Source organism: Euphorbia lathyris, chromosome 4, assembly GCF_963576675.1.
Source record: "Euphorbia lathyris chromosome 4, ddEupLath1.1, whole genome shotgun sequence".
Lineage (NCBI taxonomy): Eukaryota > Viridiplantae > Streptophyta > Magnoliopsida > Malpighiales > Euphorbiaceae > Euphorbia > Euphorbia lathyris.
The window spans coordinates 86,180,699-86,200,117 of NC_088913.1; the positions used below are offsets into that span (position 1 = coordinate 86,180,699).

At 34.6% G+C, this 19,419-nt stretch overlaps 2 protein-coding genes across 2 annotated transcripts; one reads left to right on the forward strand and one right to left on the reverse strand.

Annotated features, from left to right (window-relative positions):
• Window positions 1-1,393: 1,393 nt before the first annotated feature.
• On the reverse strand, window positions 1,394-8,975 carry LOC136225445 (cation/H(+) antiporter 15-like). The gene is made up of 3 exons (XM_066013445.1): window positions 8,748-8,975; window positions 4,001-5,023; window positions 1,394-2,530 (listed from the first exon to the last, which is right to left on the reverse strand). Exons 1-3 carry the CDS (start codon window positions 8,973-8,975, stop codon window positions 1,394-1,396), a joined length of 2,388 nt encoding a protein of 795 aa, XP_065869517.1.
• Window positions 8,976-18,257: 9,282 nt separating this feature from the next.
• On the forward strand, window positions 18,258-19,103 carry LOC136227883 (protein EARLY RESPONSIVE TO DEHYDRATION 15-like). Its single transcript, XM_066016650.1, has 2 exons — window positions 18,258-18,638; window positions 18,787-19,103. The coding sequence occupies exons 1-2, from the start codon at window positions 18,371-18,373 to the stop codon at window positions 18,936-18,938; spliced, it is 420 nt and encodes a 139-aa protein (XP_065872722.1). The 5' UTR covers window positions 18,258-18,370; the 3' UTR covers window positions 18,939-19,103.
• Window positions 19,104-19,419: the final 316 nt, after the last annotated feature.

Genomic DNA, 19,419 nt, shown 5'->3' on the forward strand with positions numbered 1-19,419 from the left:
TTGAAGTTGTTTGAATATAGCTATGGATTTGAGTATTGAAAATGCCTTTGCTTTTAATGGATATTCCTATGGATCTTGTGGCCTTTTGCACATAGAAATTAAAACTGCCTAGTCCTTCTTCAAAACCGAATTTTATGTTCGGTTTTTAAACCAAAGAAATTGTTGCTCTCTAACCCCTAGAGGCAAGGGTAAAATGCATTGACTGCCATTGACGTTTGGGTTCTGTTTATATAAAGTTCACTGAACTTCAATTTTTTTTTAATAAAAATCATTGAAATTTACATTTGATTTTAATAAAGTCATTCAGGCCAAATTGTGCACGAAAACTCACTTGGATGTTGACATGCACAAAAAAAAACATTTAACTATATGCCAACTAAGCATCATGCCAAAATGTCTGACTTTTATGGCTAGCGTGGAAGAAATGTGGCGGCCACTTAGGTGCCACGTGGCACACCTTAAGACACAATTTTAAAAATAAAATAAAATCATTGTTCAGCTTAGCATTTAGTTGGCATATGATCAACTGTCTTCTGCCACATAAAAATTTCTGAGGCTTTTTGTACACAAATTGGGGGTGATTTTATTGCAATCAAATGTGAAATTCAGTGATTTTATTTATTGAAATGAAAAGTCCTATTTGCTGTTGTTAGTTGTTTGTTAATGCTGGTAGCTAGTAGATGTTAGCTAATTTTCCTTCTAAAACAAACACTCCTATATCTACTGTTCCGGAAAAAAAGAATAAAAAAGAGCTATAAAAAGGAAAACAAAACAGGTATGTAATATATATAAAAATTATCAACAACCTAAGTTCTTTATTCCACACATTCAGATGACTGCCCAAACAACCTCTTTTGGTTACTTTCAGTCACCAGAGAAATTAAGTATCTACCTTGTAATGTTAAGGTCAGGGTTTAAACTTCTTCATTACAATCCCAAAATTTTCTTCTTTTTTTCTTCATTTTAAAAATAAAAGTTTGATCTGCCTTGGTCATTTATAGTACGACCAACTATACCAAAACTCATGGCATTGACATTTTTACAGGTCAAATCCACACATGGTCACTAAAGTTTAGGGTTTGTGAGTTGGTGGTCACTAAAGTTTTTTTTGTGCCAATAAAGTCACTAATGTTTAGTTTTGTGTCAATAAAGTCACTCCCATTAGATCCAGTCATAAATACTACTAGAGAAATGACGACGTGCCAAGTCAAATAAAAGTCAGACTTGCCATGCAACGACATGTCAGGTAACCAGTCCTATTTCTGCCAGATGGCAGAAAAGGGGAAAAAAATTTAATTTTTGTTGTGCCACGTGTTATCCACGTGGCTGCCACATGGCACAGATGTGATTAGTTTTCTAACGTGACAAGTTTGACTTTTATTAATCAGAATGATTAATTCAAAACACTGCTATGAGCGACTTTCATGATTTGCTGTTGAATGACCAAAACTGAAACCGCAGCAGTAACATCTGAAGAAGCAAGAATGTCACCTACTGCTCCCAGCTCAGGAAACTCAGCCCATTGTGATAAACCTGATACTAAATCTTTCTTAGTGTCATGCCTACGACCCACCATTATAAGGTCATGCTTCCCTTGACATGAACTCACTACACTGGCTGTATCCGAGCCGTCTCTTACTGGCTTCTCCTCGAAAGAAATGTTTCCAGTTGCGGCCATTTCTTCCTTAAACTTCCTCACAGTTTCACCGTCAAGCATGTCTTCCCAAGCGAGCGCGGGAGCATCGTAATCAGCTAACAAAATAATGACTGTTAGTTGAACTTTCGGGTTCCTTGCCATCCTCATAGCATAAGCTAAAGCCTCCCTATCATCAGGACCACCCAAGAACAAAACAGCAATGTTATATGTTCCAACTGATTTGAAAATGGAGGACAAACCGCGGGTCTTTCGACGATTAATGAGGAGGCCAACCGAACAAGGCGCCCTGTTAAATATGTTTATGTTAAGTTTCCTGTGTTCGGCACTGTTGGAAACAAGTATGCCATTCTCATTCCATCTCTTGTGGAATGGAATTAGTATCAAAGAACACGACTTGTCGAAGGCAAGCCAAGAGATGTCTTCGTGCATCTGTTGAATAGGCGCCACAGCTGTGAAAACACTCATCTGTGATGAGTGTTTGAACTCCAACTTGAAGTATTGGAAAACATCAATGATTGGCTGCGAATGGGATGCTTTTGAAGACTCCTCAACTTTTTGGCCTAATTGATGATTTATAATATAAGGGTTGAAACTGCTAACAAGTTCTTCCAAGCAGAGTCCATAAACCTCAATTGGGCACTGCTTTGTTGGATTCGAAAGCTCTAACAGCTTGATTGCAGCTATGGCATCCCCTTGCTTGTGTGCACAAGCTAGTATCCCTAGCTCTGATTCAATTGGAGAAAGTTGGATGCATTTTTTCTGATAGCCTACATAGTGTTTAGCAGGATCATATAACCATAAGATCAATGGAGGTGTAAATGTTGTTAACAGGAATACCAAGACAACCGCACTTGCACCATCTAGATCTGCTTCCTGCCAAAAGAGGAGGAAAATAAATAAATAAATAAATAAATATGCGAGTCAAATCTTGTTTCCAACTTCCGCACGATGAATGTGCTTTGGCTTTAAGTATTTATATATAAACAGAATTATTCGAATTGTATAACTAGTAGTTTCAGATACTATGATACCCCAAAATGATGAATTGAAATTTCCAAGAATAAGTTTAGAATTAATATATCAAGGCCCCGTGTACTTGTCCAGATTATTCAATTGACGCTTTGACTTTGTTTAAAATATCTTATTAGCCCTCTAAGTCCATATATTAGAATAAAAAAGATTTGGATAAGTTAAAACATGTATCATTTTAAGCAAGTTTAAAAGGTTAGTAGATCATTGTAACCAGTTCAGAAGGCAATAGGTCAGTTTAAGCAAGTTTAAAAGGGTCAATAGTAAACAATGCTCATGAGGCTAATGAGTAGGGATGACAACATGTAGGGTAGATGCGTGTAATGCCAATTACATACCCCCTTAACCGTTTATTTTTTAAATTAGGATATACTTTTTGAATCTCATACCTAGGGCTGTAAACGGGGCGGGGCGGGGATTGTATTAACCATCCCCGACCACTGGTCTATCGGGGATTCCCCGTCCCCATTCCCGAATTACAAATGGGGAAAATTTGGCTACCATCCCCGTTTAAGTTTTTAAATTTTTACTTTTTTCTTGTAAAACATCAATTTGTAGTATATAATTTTTTTTAAAGTTATAAACTACTATTTCAGGGTAGACACTATGGACCATTACTTTGTTTTTTCCATCAAAGTAATTTCCACCATTGGATGATGAGGTAGAAAATTAACTAAACAAAGATTCAAAACATAAAATAAAAACAAGTCCAAAATAAATTAATATATATATATATTTTAGTTTTTTTTCTATGTTCGGGTATTTAGTCGGGGATCCCCATTGGGGACATTCGGGGACGGGGACGGGACGGGACACTTATAACCATCCCCGACTGTCAGGGACAATATACAAACCATCCCCGTCCCATGGGGATCCCAAACGGGGATTCCCCGTCCCCATAACTAATAAATTACAAATTTAACAAAACATAAGTTTAATAAAACCATTCACAAATTTAATAAATCATCTACAAAACTGAATCAAAATATACCTAAAACTGAGTTTAAATTTTTTTGTTATAAAAACTGAACCAAAATATACCTAAAAATATTCCATAAAAAAAAAATACCTAAAATTATAACTAATTTTGAACTGAAAAACTAAAAACCCCCAAATTGAAACAGTACTGTAGTTCAGGTTTTGATGAATAATGAACACCCCTACCAAAGGGTAGCATCCTCAAAAGGAGATTACCCGCGTTTTGGGTTTGAATTTTATTACCTTAGCCTTCATTTAGAAAAAGAAAATGCATATTTATTTGTGGGTAGAAGAAGGAAATGTTGTGTGAATAAACGGAGTTTTTTTTTCTCATACCTCAAGTGAAATGTAGCTCAAAATCACTCCCATCTCTCTAATGCCTTTGATACTCAATATGAGAGCAAGAGAAACAGCTTCTCTGCGAGACAACTTGAAAAAAAGTCCAAGCAAAAATGATGCTGCTAATGTCAATAGAAAGCCAATTAGGCTAATTTTTAACTTGAGAAGGTCTTCCGAATGACAAACTATTAACATCAAATCAACTTTAGATGCAACAAATGTGGACAAGAGTGGAACTAGCAATCCATAAACCATAGTATCAAGCTTCTGTGTCATGTTTGCGGCCAATGGAGATCCGGCCGGAGTAATCAAGCCGATACAAAACGGTCCATAAAGATAATCCACACCCATATTATCCCCAATTGATGATATAATCAATACAGAGGCAAGAAAAATGTTGGTGTAGAGATTCTTGATAGGTTTTCCTTCTGGTGTGATTTTGATAAACCAGAACAGCATTGATCGCATCAACCCGAATATGAGTAGCATAAAGAACACGATTAGAAAGAACGACTGAAAGGCGGATTTCTTCGACTCCGAATTTGCTACCCTCAACATTAGATTCCTGTAAGTAGTGTGTACAAACAAAGCTAACTCATTGATCATTGATGATGACAAAGCAAGCTGTCCAAGCTTAGAATTTGTGAGCCTTAGCTGCATCAAAGTCATACTAACATCAATGAATTGGCTTTGGATGAAACTGGATACGAAGTTCCTTGTGTTATTGTAATGTGTTGTCATCAATGTAAGAGTTATTGTTAACTCTGGGTTGAATTTTACTTGGAGCGTTTGCAGGAAAGTTATTGAATAAAGAAACAGAAAACATCCCACAATTGCTCCTTTCTTTTCTATTCTTTTTGTGTAGGTTATATCCACCCTTAGTGCTGCCAAGAATGTGAATAGAACTAACCCAATCTTCAGCAATGAAGCAAGCATTTGATCTGGAAATGGAGGAAATAGTAGGTTTGATGCATGAGGGAAACATTTTCCAAAGAAATTAGGTCCCAAGATGAAACCACCCTGTACACACATAATAACAAAAAAAGAAAAAAAGGAATTAGTATTTCAAAACGGGAAAGATAGTCAAAATCAGTTATCGTGTCACAATTATGTTATGCATTCTATATATTCCACGTTATTATTATTATTATTAAATATCCCATATTGCTTGGGAATGGTATTACAGTCTTCTTGTAATAACCCGTCTGCAGTGGGTGGGGTCGGGATAGAAGGCATGAGCAATGAGCAGTTCTAAGGGATAGGGAAAGAGTAATTGGGGTTTATTAATAGGATGTGTATTTAATACATGTAGATATGTCATAAAGTCGTGAGACTCAAGGTGTTGAATTTAGGCGAAAATGAACAATATATACATGGAATTGGGCCAGACTGTTACATTTCTAGTCCAATGTTGGGTGTTCACAGATTTTCATTCTTTGCAAACTTCACGCTTTAGATGTCACGCGTCTTGGGTGTGAGGGAGATGTAGACATGTATATGTGCTCTGGTCGGGTTTAACCAGAATTGATACATAAAAATATTTTTATATTGAATTCGGGTCAAACCGGACCAGGCTAAGGGCATAAATATTGTTTTGGGTACTTTTTTTTTTGTTGGATTTTGTAGTTAGAATGTTATTTAAGTTGTAATGTGTTGCATATATTATTTTTGTTTCTCGAGGTGGGGATGGGATGGGGAAGTCGACCTCTCTCCATCCCATCCCCACCATGTTCCCACAAGAATTATTATGTATATACCTTTTAATATGAGATAATGATCAAATTTGAGCCTAACCTTTTTGAAGAAGTATAGATTTAATCTTAACGTATGACACAGTGCAAATTTAACTAACTTTCCAAGTAAGATCAATTATTAGTATCATGGTAAACATTTTAGACACCTTTGACAAATTTTTGTGTTGATTAACTTATATGTGACGACTTGACAAACTTAGTGTTAGCATTTTAGAAGGTTTTTTTTGTATCTGTGTTAGTAACACATTAAATATCTTAGACATAATTGATGTTTGGAAGGTCTGATGCGACAGATAAATCAACATTTTCAAAGTTTTGTTAATGTAGGGCTAAGGTTGATCTTGCTTGGAAACGTTAGAGTTAAATTTGCATTGTCTAGTACGTTAACGCTAAATTTGCACTTCACCGAAAACGTTAGGGTCAAATTTGGTCTTATCCCTTTTAATAGTTTTAAACTAATAATTATTTTTTAGTAGTCTACAAGTAGATAAACTGAACCATTCACGAAGAATTGAGTATCGAGGGAAAATAAGACATTGTAATTGAATTCCTAATGGTACCATATGGAAAAATTGTAAATTACACTAAGGAAAAAGCTGTTTAGAATTTGAGTAATGGAGACTGAAGATCCCTAAAGAAACAGGGACGTGGACGATTTTTTCCACATTTCATCAACCGGGACAAAGACGGAAATTCCCCATCTAGACGGGGGACGCTGATGGGGACTTGTAAACAAAGATTTAACTCATAAAAAATATTCTGATGGGGACTTGTAAACAAAGATTTAACTCATAAAAAAATATTTAAAAGCTCTATCGTCCTGCAGACAAATATCAATTTGGTCCTGAGGATAAAGATTGTCAAATCGAACTTTGCTAATAATAGATCTTAAATAACTACCAAACTCAAGTTTAATTAGATTAAATTGATCCTATTAATTCAGTGACTAAATTGTTATTTTTGAATTTTTTTCCCCATTATGTATATATAGGCATATGCAGTTTTTGAGCATATTTAACTCTGCCTTCAACAATTTAATACATAAATTTCATTTTGGACTTATTTACCCTCAACATCCAAGTTAGACAATCAAATTGATCCTAGATTTATCTAGGGTAAATAATTATAAGGTCCTTATGTTTTTACTTAACACGCTAGTAAGTCCATCATATTATTATAAGATCCTTAAGTTTTATCGTAATCAATTCTTTAGTCCTTCCATCTGTTTTTGTAAATGAAAGTCCAAATTTGGCCCTAGTTATATACATTAAAAAATCAATCTTTTAGTTTCAAATTTAATCTAATTAGTTTTAATGAAAATTTTAAACTACATATACACCGAAATTAATATACTTGAAAAAATGTATTATTAATTTTCTTAAATTGCAATTATGTTTTTGATATAATATCTTTAAACTAATATTAAATATTATTATAATTTTTTATAATTTTTTAAAAATCATATATTTTTTTCTTCATTCGTAAAATTTATTAGAATTGTAAAACCTTTTTACAATGATAGTTTTATTCCTATTTTAATAATTTTTGAAATATTTTTCATTTATTTTTTTAGTCAATAGATTTTACGTTATTAAATTAAAGTTCTATAATTTTATAAAAATTAATAAATCAATTACTTTATATTGGAGTTTATAATGGAAAGATTGTGATTATGTATGAAAAAAGAGAAAAAAATATAAAATAGGAAAAATAGATGTTTTATTATTAAAACATAAAGTAAAGGGTAATTTTGGTATTTTGAAATTTATTTAGTATAGTTTGACCATTGACCCAAGCATAAGGACTAAAGAGTTAATAAAAACAAAAACTGGAGGACTATATAATTATTTTTAAAAACATAGGGACTAAGTAGTGTATTAGGTAAAAACACAGAGACCTTATAATTATTTACCCATTTATCTATATTTCTGCTTTACTATAAATATTTCTGGCTTTTATTCAATTCAAAATAGTTAAAGAAATATGAATTTATTGACATGATTTTTAATTTTGTTGCAATTATCTCATATATAATGTGGAATTGTTTGATTACATAGCATATTTATGACACGGTAGTCTGTATAGATATTTATGAGGATAAGAGTCAAACTGGTAAAATGCATATTTAACCTCTCATCAATTCATGTTTTATTAACTAAGCTCCTAATCTTTTAAATGGAAGTATCAATCAATTATTTTTTAATACATTAAGTCTCTGATCTTGTAAAAAGATATATTAAGCCTTTGATTAATTATATTTTAACATATTAAGCTCCTATTAGACATGTCAAATATGCGAATAATTCGAACTTTGTTTAACATGAACATTGTTTAGCATGCAGAAAACTATGAGAATATCACTTTCTTCTGAAGTAAAATAATTAAATAATTATATAGCATGACAATTTATATGTCAATTGACGTGTTAAAACAATGGCATGTTTACAGTTTTGTTTGCACTAATTGGATTTTGAATTGATGATCAATGACTTATGTCCCCATCTAAAAGATTAGGGGCTTAATTATTAATATGTTAAAACATAATTGATTAGAGGCTAATGTATCCATTTAAAAAATCAAGGACTTAATCAGGGTTTAAAAATATGTTTTTCCAGTCAAATTTGCCTTAAAATTATCCGAGAAGATTAATTTTATCTTTGTTGTACAAAGTAATATAATTTTTGCTCGTGTTATAAGTTTATGGTCCAATTTTCCTCCAATATTATTGGGAAAGATTAATTGTACCCTTATTGTAGACAATAGCATAACTTTTGCTCTAATGTTAGAAATTTTAACCTAATGTAACCATTATAATAGAAAATTTAGTTGAATTTTACCTCTATGACAATAATCAACGAAAAATATTCTTAGAAAATGGTAAAATTGAGTTCAGAATTTTTACCATGTAGGTAAAATTGAGTCGTTTTGTATGATTATGACAAAATTAAGCTTCTCGGATGTATGTAATATTTTGAAAATGGAGACATTACCAGAATATCGGAAGTAAGGCGGGGAAAATTGCAACGCTTCAATAGGAGATGAATGAAATGAGAAATGGAATACATGGCAAGCAATTGAGCTTGAAATCTGAAAAATGGATGTTGAAGAAGACTTTCTCCATGTTTTTCATTCCACATTCCATCTGAATAAACTTTTGTATGATAAAAGCATTTTCCACTTAAATTCAACAATGGTGGAAAACCAACACTGTCATTCATTTTTCTTCAAATATTTTCCCAGGAAACAAACAGAAAAAAATGGTGTTCAAGAAAAAATATGACTTGAACAATGAAAAATTCATGTTAGTTTTGTTTTGGGAAAATTAGTGGTTATCATTTATTTATGTATAAAATTTGTGAAATTAACATGATGTTTTCATTTGATGTTTATTTTGAGCATTTGTTTTTATGACAGAAATCACTTATTTTTCACTAAATTTAGACTTCTATTTTATTTTTATCATGTGCAAATATTTTAGTTGTAAGTTTGACCTTCTAAGTCCTTTTAAGATGTTGACTATATTTATTTGGAAGTTGAGATTGATCATGTACTAGTCATGGTCGGATAAATGGTTAATTTTAGGGATGCAACGGGTACTCTATTTGTGGATACCAAGACACTATCCGATCCTAATGAGATTATTTGTACTTTATTTGCACAACATGCTATGTCATTAACAAGTCTCCGTCATTTGTTCTAGATTTTGATATTCCAAAAAGAGTATGGACCAGAAAACATGTTCGATACTCTCATCCGAAGGTGTTTGGATGGATGCAAGGAATTTGTTCAGAGCAGCGTGCAAAAGTTGATGGTAAATAAATTCCTTGTATCTTCATTAGATACGGGGATGCAAACGACCAAAGTTGAAGTCATGTGTCTTAATTTTCCGTAGCACTATGAATCAGCTCATAAGAAGATGTTATGCCCAAAATTTTAAAGGATGTCAAATCTGGAAAAATATAGCGCTGCTGAATTTGGGGTCTGCTCGACGAGTAAAATGTATTCTTTAGTGGAAAAGGCTTCATTAGAGATACACTTTTAAGTCTATTTGCGATGCACTTTTAGTTTCGCAATAGCCCATGATGTTAATGCTAAGCGGCGTGTATAGGAAAGACACATTGTACATGACCTTGTTCCGGCGATGCAAATGACGAAGTTATTTGCGACGCGCCACTAGAAGCACATCGCAAATGACGTTTTTCTTATTCAAGCAACAAATTTTGTAATACTCAATCCAAAATGACCTCGTTTGGGTGATGTGTTATTTACAAAGCACGTCACAAATGATCTTGTCATTTGCGATGTGCTTTTAGTGGAGCGCTGCAAATGACGAAGTCATTTGCATCGTCGGAACGAAATCATTTACGTGTAGGAAAGGCACGTCCCAAGAAAAAAACCTTATCACTTGTGATGTGTTATTTACAAAGCACGTCATAAATGATGTGTAGGAAAGGCGCGTTGCAAATGACCTCGTTCAGACGATGCAAATGATGAAGTCATTTGCGACGTACCGCACATGACAAAGTTATCTCTGACGTGTTTTGTAAATAACACATTGCAAATGATAAATAAAAATTTAGTTACAGTAATAAATTTGGAAATATTCAATCCAGAATTCAACATTAGATTTTGGAAACGAGGCCTAACCAAATTAAGAGAGATAGGAAGTGATGTGATATCAAAAGCACAAGAGCATGGAACAAAGGAGCTTGGAGTTAAGGAGCCTAGTAGAAGCATGAGGGATCCATTGGAGCTGTCAATTGGACCTATGACGAAGAATCGTGTAAAGAAAGACCAACAAATGCTTAATGGACTCATCTTGAGCTTCTTTAAACAAGGAATGAATTCTAGCGAAGTCATTAAAGATGGTGTGTTTTTGTGTTGTATCCAAGCTCAAGCCCATAATAGTGATATGTAAAAAGGTTGATCATATTTTAAGAGAAGCTTTGGACTTGCATGTGTTTGGCATGTGCAAAACTCATTGGGACTCATTAAAATTAATGCTATAACCTTATAGGTTTGATTGGGCTTATTTCTAGCTAATTAAAAGGCTCAAATAATGTTAATTAGTGGGCTGAAATTGGGCTCTAAAGGACGAAAACGAATTTAATGTTTTTCCTTGTCTAATTAGGATTTCTTTTACCTTGGTGCACTAGGATTCAACTTCCTTTTTAGTTTAGGTTTAGGTTTATTTTGTAGCCTATATAAAGGCTTGTATTCTTCATTATTTTCATCAATCAGAAATCAATATTTTTATGAACAAAAGTTCTTCTTTTCCTTTGGGAATTATTTTCAATCCGGTATTGAATTCTTTATTGTGAGCTTGAGAGACCGGGTCATCATTCTTGCAATATTATCTTGATCGTGAACAAGTATTTTGGTAAGGTACTTGTGAATCGCCAAACACTCAGGTTCCAATTTAATTATTCGAAGGTGTAAGGTCAGATCTCCTTTCATTGTCTTTAATTCTTTGGGATTGGTTTGTTATCACCAATTTATGTTTGTTATTTGATTCTATTAATTCCTTAAGATAGATCGGGAAAACTTGTTGATTTGGTTATTATCTCTTTTTCATAACCAATATCACATCAGGAAGATATCAAAAATGCATGTATAATAATATGAACAAGATATGATTGGTTGATCAGAAAATGATATTTAGTTCTTTAATTTCTCCTTTTAACTTTCAAAGTTACAAATGATATTATATTTTTATCCAATTACATTCAATAATTTTTATTTTTAATAGAATTTATTAGATACAGAAATGAGAGACATGTTTCGTCACATATCAAAATTCTTACCACTAAGGGTGTGTTTGGTTAAGGAATTTTTCACCCGGAAATAGGAATGAGAATGGTTGATTCCCATTCTCGGTGTTTGATTGTAAAAAAATGGTGTGAAATAGGAATCTGATTCCCAAAAGTATGGGAATCATGATTCCCACCTCTCATCTCTTCAATCATAATTGATTCCCTTCTAATCCGTTAATTATAATAATATTTTTTAAAAATTAAGATTCATTCCACGTTTTCTTTAGAAACAATTGATTTTTTTTCTTTTTTTATATCTATATAATGTTTCACTATATTGGATTATATACTAAAAAATTATACTACTACTATAGTTTATAATTAAATTTTTTTAAGTCAAATTTTTTCAATATTTTTTATAATATAAATGATTTTAAATATATTATTATTCTTATATAATAAAATTTTGATTTTATCTTATTTTTATTTCGATTCCAAAATTTGAACGAAATAATCTCTAAAATGAATTGGATTTCAATTCCGGATTAAAGCAAATAAAAGAAATAAAGTATTATTCTAAGAGCGATTATTGAGTGAATTACAATAAAAAGAAAAAGAAAAAGAAAGATGCTATTGAATGCAGTTGTATCATAACAGAGGGTTATGAAAGTTTGTGAAGTTTCCTACGAGTACCAAGTTCAATAATGTAGACTTATTGAGGGGGCTAAATCACGTGTTTAGCCCAAAACGCACGTGAGAGATAAGGATTAGAACAATGACGTGTTATCTTATCTATAAGAAGACAAAACTTGTACCAATTATAAGCTTCCACCACCGACCCAATTCCACTATCGTCTGCTACTATAAAATATCTTATAGTAATATAATATCTCCCTAATAAATAATTGCCTAAATACAATGTACTATTCATTTTTTAACACTAAAATAAAACCGTGGGCGACAAATACATTATTGTTAATCATTATAAATTATGATTGTCATAATAATAATAATGATTCATTTCTTAATTTTGTTATCCTAGTATGTTTTTATTTTAATTAGGATTGAAAAACAAATAATAATACTAACTATTTCGAGGGATCTCTTCTAAAAAAAACCTAATTATAGTTTGGTACTTCTTTTAGTAACAACGGCACATATTTATATGTCGGGCTCAGGTTGGATCTAACAAAATTTTAGGTAAAAACACTAAATCTAAATCCATTCATGTCTGCTATTAATTTAGACGGTTCGAGTCGGACTGAGTTCGGATTTAAACATCAAATCTCAAGCCATATCCATCCACCTGCCCTTAGGGCAGGCGGGTGGATGATTTGTTCCCCTTACGGGGCGTCGAAATTAAATTTATGTTCTATATTACACTTTTTAACGTGTTTGAAGTGCATTTTTAATAATTTTTATGCATTTCATTTATTTTCAGGTGCCATTGGAAGATTGGGTTGGTGATGGGATCGATTGTAGTAGTCGTTTCATTACGGGCATGATTTTCCAAACAAGTTCTAAAGCTATTGCATAGGCTAAAAGCGTTGCAATTCAATATGGTTTCGAGCTTATTATTGCTTCTCACAAACACGGAAGAAATTAGAAGCTTTTGAGATTCACGTGGTGAACGGTATAGAGTAGTTATAAAAGTATTGAAGGGGCTTTAAGAAGGAAAAGTAAGACTAAAGCGTGTGGTTGTAAATGCCGGCTTAAAGTCTTTTCCGGTTGGGGATCCTAGTTAAGGAATGGATAAAGGATATGAACAATCATGCATTGGCTGTTTATCCAGAGGGATATCGACAGATAAGAGGACCCAGTCCCGCATCCAAAAAAATTATATGTGACATGAGTTCAGCTCAATCAAAGTCGTGTGCTATTTTGGCGGCATTTTAAGAAAATAATCTAGCAGACAGCCAAATAATAAAACATGTGTATAATTACAGGGATAGTTGAGGAATGTTGGGTTTGAGGATAGAGACGTGGTTAGTCAATTCTTCCATCTAGCTATCGAGAACATGTTCATTCGACTCTTGCTGATCCGGAGATTGGGGTGTTGACGCACGTTTTTATGACACATCCAGATTCAGTGGAATTATTGTGGACCTATCATTGGTACATTGGCATGGACTTAACGTACAAAACCAACAAGTACAAAATGCCATTTTTCAAAATTGTTAGGATGACTCCATGTAACAACAACTTCAAGATAGCTTATCCGATTATGAAAGATGAGACTGAGTCGAGCTATCGTTGGGTCATGGAGATGCTGAGAAATTTGATCGGGTTTGATGTGAACCCACGACTATTGTGACTGATCGGGAGTTTGGTTGATTAGGCCCATTAGAGAGGTTTTTCCAGATACAGCACACTTACTGTATATTTGGCATATAAACAAGGATGTAGAAGATAAGGTCTACAGACTAATGAGTAAAGATAAGGAATATGCCAAGGTATTCAAGAATGGAAAATGGAATCCCCAACTGTAGATGAATATGAGAACAATCTGAGCCGGATGAAGGATACGATGAGGAGGCAACCTCATATTGTCTCTTACATTAAGGAGATTACGGTTAATCCATAAGGAGATGAGGTTAATCCACAAGGAGAAGTTCGTTGTTGCATGGACGAAGAATGTCATACATTTTGGCAACAGAACTACCTGTAGAGTGGAGAGTGAACATGCGCAATTAAAGCAATGACTTAATTCCTCCACTAAATCCCTCGATATGGTCTGGACTAAGGTTCACAAGGAAATTGAATCGCAATTAACTATGATTAGGTATATGTTTATTCTATTTTTTTTACTGTTGTTATTTAATTTGCATTTATTAATATATATTTTGACTTATAGTATGTTTTTCTTCTTATCATGTATTATCTTGAGGAGTCAAGACACCGTAGAGGAGTCTTTTACTCCGGATTTTCATTGAATTACCTGACGTGTAAAGTGTCCCACCACTGTTTGAAGTTGATCAGTGATGAGTACGGACGCATGAGAGGTTTGAGTGATGAAGGGTATGAACATTGTGGTTGTATATTGAGAACCTCTAGTCAGATCTCTTGCGCATGCGAGATTAGAACATCGGTAGATTCGGGTACCCCGGTCAGTGTTGATAGTATCCATGTGTTTTGGAAGACATTTGTCATTGGTTATGTTGACACTACTAACAACGTCAGGTATCATGAGGGGTCGGAGGATTATCGATACTTTCACTCTCTGGTTGAGAAGGTCGATAAAAGCGACCGAACCCTTATGCGCAATATTTATCTATTTATTCACGATCAACTTCACCCGGACCAAGCCAATTATTGTGAACTGGATGTGAAAACTATCGTGCAAGGACGATCAAGGGGGAGTACATCAACCAAACGTCTGTCGAGTTCCTGAGAGTACTGTGATAGCCGTCGTGGACGTGCTCGGTCATCCAGTTCGTCTCGGAGTTGTAGGCATAGCTCTTCATCATCCGTCTAGAATGCTGCTACAACTGGTAATATTTCATTCGCCCAAACATATTTACTAATAGTTTTGCAATATTAACTTTAAACCAAAATAAATTGTTTATTAACTCTTACAATATATTATTAATACCGCAGATGGAAGTGCAGCTGATATTTTTTATTTCTTACATGCTTATAAAATCGTTGGATTAATTAAGTCGTATGTTGAATCATATCTTGATGTGATAGCTGATGGCAACTTCGGGTTCCGTGTTATTGCAGACCGTATTTTTGGCAATTAGTTAAAGCGTGCATAGCAAATGAAATTATTGCTAACCATGCACTGTACGAGCCAATTTACTATGATGGAATTGATCCAACAGTCAATCGAATTAGATAGGATGGTTCAGTTTGACCCCTACACATTGGATGCTTGTTTGGGATGACTTGTATTTGATTGCTATATTGTATAATGCTGCTATTTTTTTCGAGTACCGAAGTGGGCGTAACTTATTAGCATGTGGTACTGTGCTACCATTATATGCACCCTCAACTACTACATGACCAGAATGGGAGATGGTTATAACTTATTTAGGGGATTTATACCAACATTATATTCAGTTAGATTTATCTAGAGATTTTGGTACCCCTATATTGACTTACTAGTAGAGATTTTGTCATCGTAGTGTTATAGGATTGGACCGCTTATATACTGCTCGGAGAGTATAGTGGGATAGATTGGGGGTTATTAGTTTTTTTGTTATTGTTATTGTGTTTGTATTTGTTTGTATTAATATATGGAATTTATTTGTATTTATTAATATTTGTATTGTTATTGTATTTGAATTCAGTTTAGAGTTTTATGATATTTCAGTTTAATTATATTTCAGTTTAGTGATATTTCAGTTTTATGATATTTCAGCTTAGTACTATTTCAATTTAGTGACATTTCAGTTTAGTAACATTTCAGTTTTATGATATTTCAATTTTATGATATTTCAGTTTTATAATATTTTAGTTTAGTGATATTTCAGTTTAGTAATATCTATCAAGCCGGAAACGGAATGTCCTCAGCCAATCCTTCGACTTCTCATGCGAGCTCGATGACCACATGCGAGCTCTAGGTATGTATGGCCCCATTCGCACTCCCTCCCGCTGAGGTTTGAAGCACGGGAAGAACTCATATATCCATACCTGAAAAAGAGTCAGACATCTCGTGATCTGCCCACAATCTCCTCTACTAGCAATACCTAACTGACAGTAGAGGTATGCTAGTGCAGCTGAGCCCAATGAGTATCCAGTCACATTATTTAACCCATCCTGCACCTCTAGCAAGCAGACGGGTCGGATCCGATCACCACTCTTGTCTAAAAATAAGGTGGAACCGAACATTAGCCACATCCACTCAATCGCCTCAATATCGGTAATCCGGTCTATGGATCACATATCGATGACAAAACTGGCCAATACTCCACCACCTCTGTAGTGTCTAGTCTGCAGCTCCTCCCTAGTGACCCTGAACAGCTCCATGACTGAGGTTTGAAGCTCATACGACCCCTGGTCAGCAGTCACCATCTCTCCCTCTACTGGGATATGTAGAATCCACCACATGTCAACAGAATGGTCATCTCATCGAAGGGTATATGAAATGATGATGTGTTCGGCTGCCAACGCTCCACAAAAGCAGATATTAGGGGTATACCAATGTGTGGGTACATGATCCCTAGGAAGTCTGACAATTGAGATGCCTTTAGAAGTGTCTTGACCTCTCGAGTCGAGCTACTATACCATGTGACCAGTCTCCTGTAAGACTGTGATCTAATATGGCACATGAGGTGGCTACTTAGATTCCCTTTTCAAATCCCAATAGCAATATGTCCCAAGAAGTTGGAAATCACAGAACCATCAATAGGACCGTTGGGGACCTGCTCTGTCATTATCCAATCCTCATATGCAGCATCACTGGAGCGTTTGCTGCTCCCTGAAATTATATTACACATATAACATTTAAACGATTGAAATCTTATAATAATAACTAAAATAAACTAACAACAAAATAAAATAAGAATGTAAATTATTTACCGGATGATGACTCAGCAGCTATAAAACGGTCGCCTCTCCCCCTCGTCACTTGACGAGGTGGGATATCGTCTGTAGGATGATCTGAGCCATCCATGTCTATGGCCACATCATCCTCCTCATCAGCTCTAAAGTGCTGACGTTGTGCCACGTGCGCCCTCTAGGCGTTCACCATCAGCCTCTATGCATCCCGGCTCCTCCGAGCAGAGGCAGTGATACCACACGTCTGGTAGTCTGCCGCTATCTGGAACTACCTCCAACCTCAAAAGTTTGAAAAATGATAAACTAATCGAATAACGTCAGTTCTTATTTACTCTAATTGAAATTCGTCCCTAAACCCTAAGCATTTCCGTTATTATCTACTCCAATCCGATTAGTAATTTGTCTAATTGAGTTACGTTCTGATTTACTTTACAATATTTCAATACTTAGGTTGATAGATAAATATAAATTTAACGTCAAAACAACAATCGTACGCTTCGGCAACTTGGTATTGACTTTTTTCCAATTTCGGATCCAAAGGGAGCCCGACCAAAAATATAAAAGAAGAATTGAATTTGGCCTCCCGTAAAGGGGTGTGGAAGTTTCACCCGCTTGCCCTTAGAGCGGGCGGATGAACTACACGTCTGCCCTTGGGGCGGGCGGGTGAATTACCCGCCTTCCCTTAGGGCAGACGAGATTTTATCCCGTCCAGGCAATAATCAGTGAGTTCCGTCTCCAAATCCGGAGACGGAACTCGTGTTTTGGATTCAAATTAAGCAAAAAAAAAAAACGTACCAGATGGATCATTAATCATTAGTCACTACCGTGTTTGCTAGTCTTGATTATTGTTCGGGTTTGTGGTTTTGGAAGAAATTAGAGTGAAAATTTCAGTTTTTGATTGAAAATATGATAAATGTAAAAATGTCTAAAATAGACGGTGATAAGTAATTAGGGGTGCGATAGTGGACAATCTACACTTAATATTTTTTACATATTAGCCGTTAATTTTATTTAAAAAAATAAAATAAAATTTAGTCATATATTGAATGAAATAGATAATGGTTAGGTAGCACTCTCTTTAGCCATCATTAATTTAAATCTAACATTTGATTTATGTTTTCTTTTTTTACTTTTTTATAAACAAATTTTTTTTTATACAAATCAAATGTCATTTTGGTAATAAATCTAAAACTAGAGGACATTTTGTTAATTCACACTCTATATGTAGGAAACATTGATGTTTATCCATTATCCTTATCTTTACTAAAAAGACGCAAATTTTTCTTCCTGTTTGTCGTCAGTGTTCGTCTTCTCTGTTTCAAGATCGGATTTTACTGCTTCTCACCGGAAATTAACAAATGGAAGTGATTTCTCGCGCATCATCGCTGAATCCGAATGCTCCACTCTTCGTTCCTCAGGCTTATCAGACGGTGGAGGATTTCTCCGATCAGTGGTGGACTCTCGTCCACTCCTCCCCTTGGTTCCGTGACTACTGGATCCAAGAGCGTTATCACGATCCTCAATCTGACTTTCAGATCGACGATATCTTCGAGGCTTCTCTCCCCGACGATCTCGACTCTTTCTTCTTCGACGCTGAGATCGGAGACGGCGCTGTGATTAACCGAGGTAAATAAAAAACTCAATCGAATTTGAGATCCTTCAGTTTTTGTTTATTGTTAGGGTTTAGGTACAATTTTACTTTCTGTTTCTTATTTGCATATCTGCTGAGTCACGGATCTAGAAACTCGGTTGTAACTCGCTGTTTATGTTACAGAGGAGGATGAGCCTAGCAAGGATTTGATTTCAGTGGGAACATTAAAGTGGAAGGGTAGAGGTCAGCAGGCTCAAGCACCGAGATATGCTGAGAAGGCGCCGAGGATTGTGAATGTGAAAGTGAATCCGAGGCCGATTCAGCAGCCGAGGTAGAGTGCGTGATGTAACTCGGAGAATTTGGAGATGACTCAGTTAGATTGCTTTGTAATTTTTGTATATATGACCTTAAAGTCCCCGACTCTCGTTTGTTCTTTTGCTTTTCTGAGTTTGAACTTTTATGATCTTGTAAGTTTTTAGAGTTAAATCTATTTCAGAATCTACTAATTAGCCAAAAAATTAGTACAAAATATTATGCTTCTTGATGAATTTTGGGGGTTACAATTTGGGTTGGCGTTCGGAGGGTTAAAAACCCAGCAACACAACACGGAAAACGGAAAACAGAAAAATAAGGGAAAAAATAAACCAATAAAGTACTAAAAGAAAAGACTACATAATCAAACTCTGCTGAGAACTGAACCGTTCCAATCTTTAAAAAGAATGTCCTGAATGTCTGTAGGTAGTGGTATTACACTCGTGATGATCTAATGGTAAATGGTCAGCAGTTCTGTTCCTCTCTCGATAGATATATATAAAA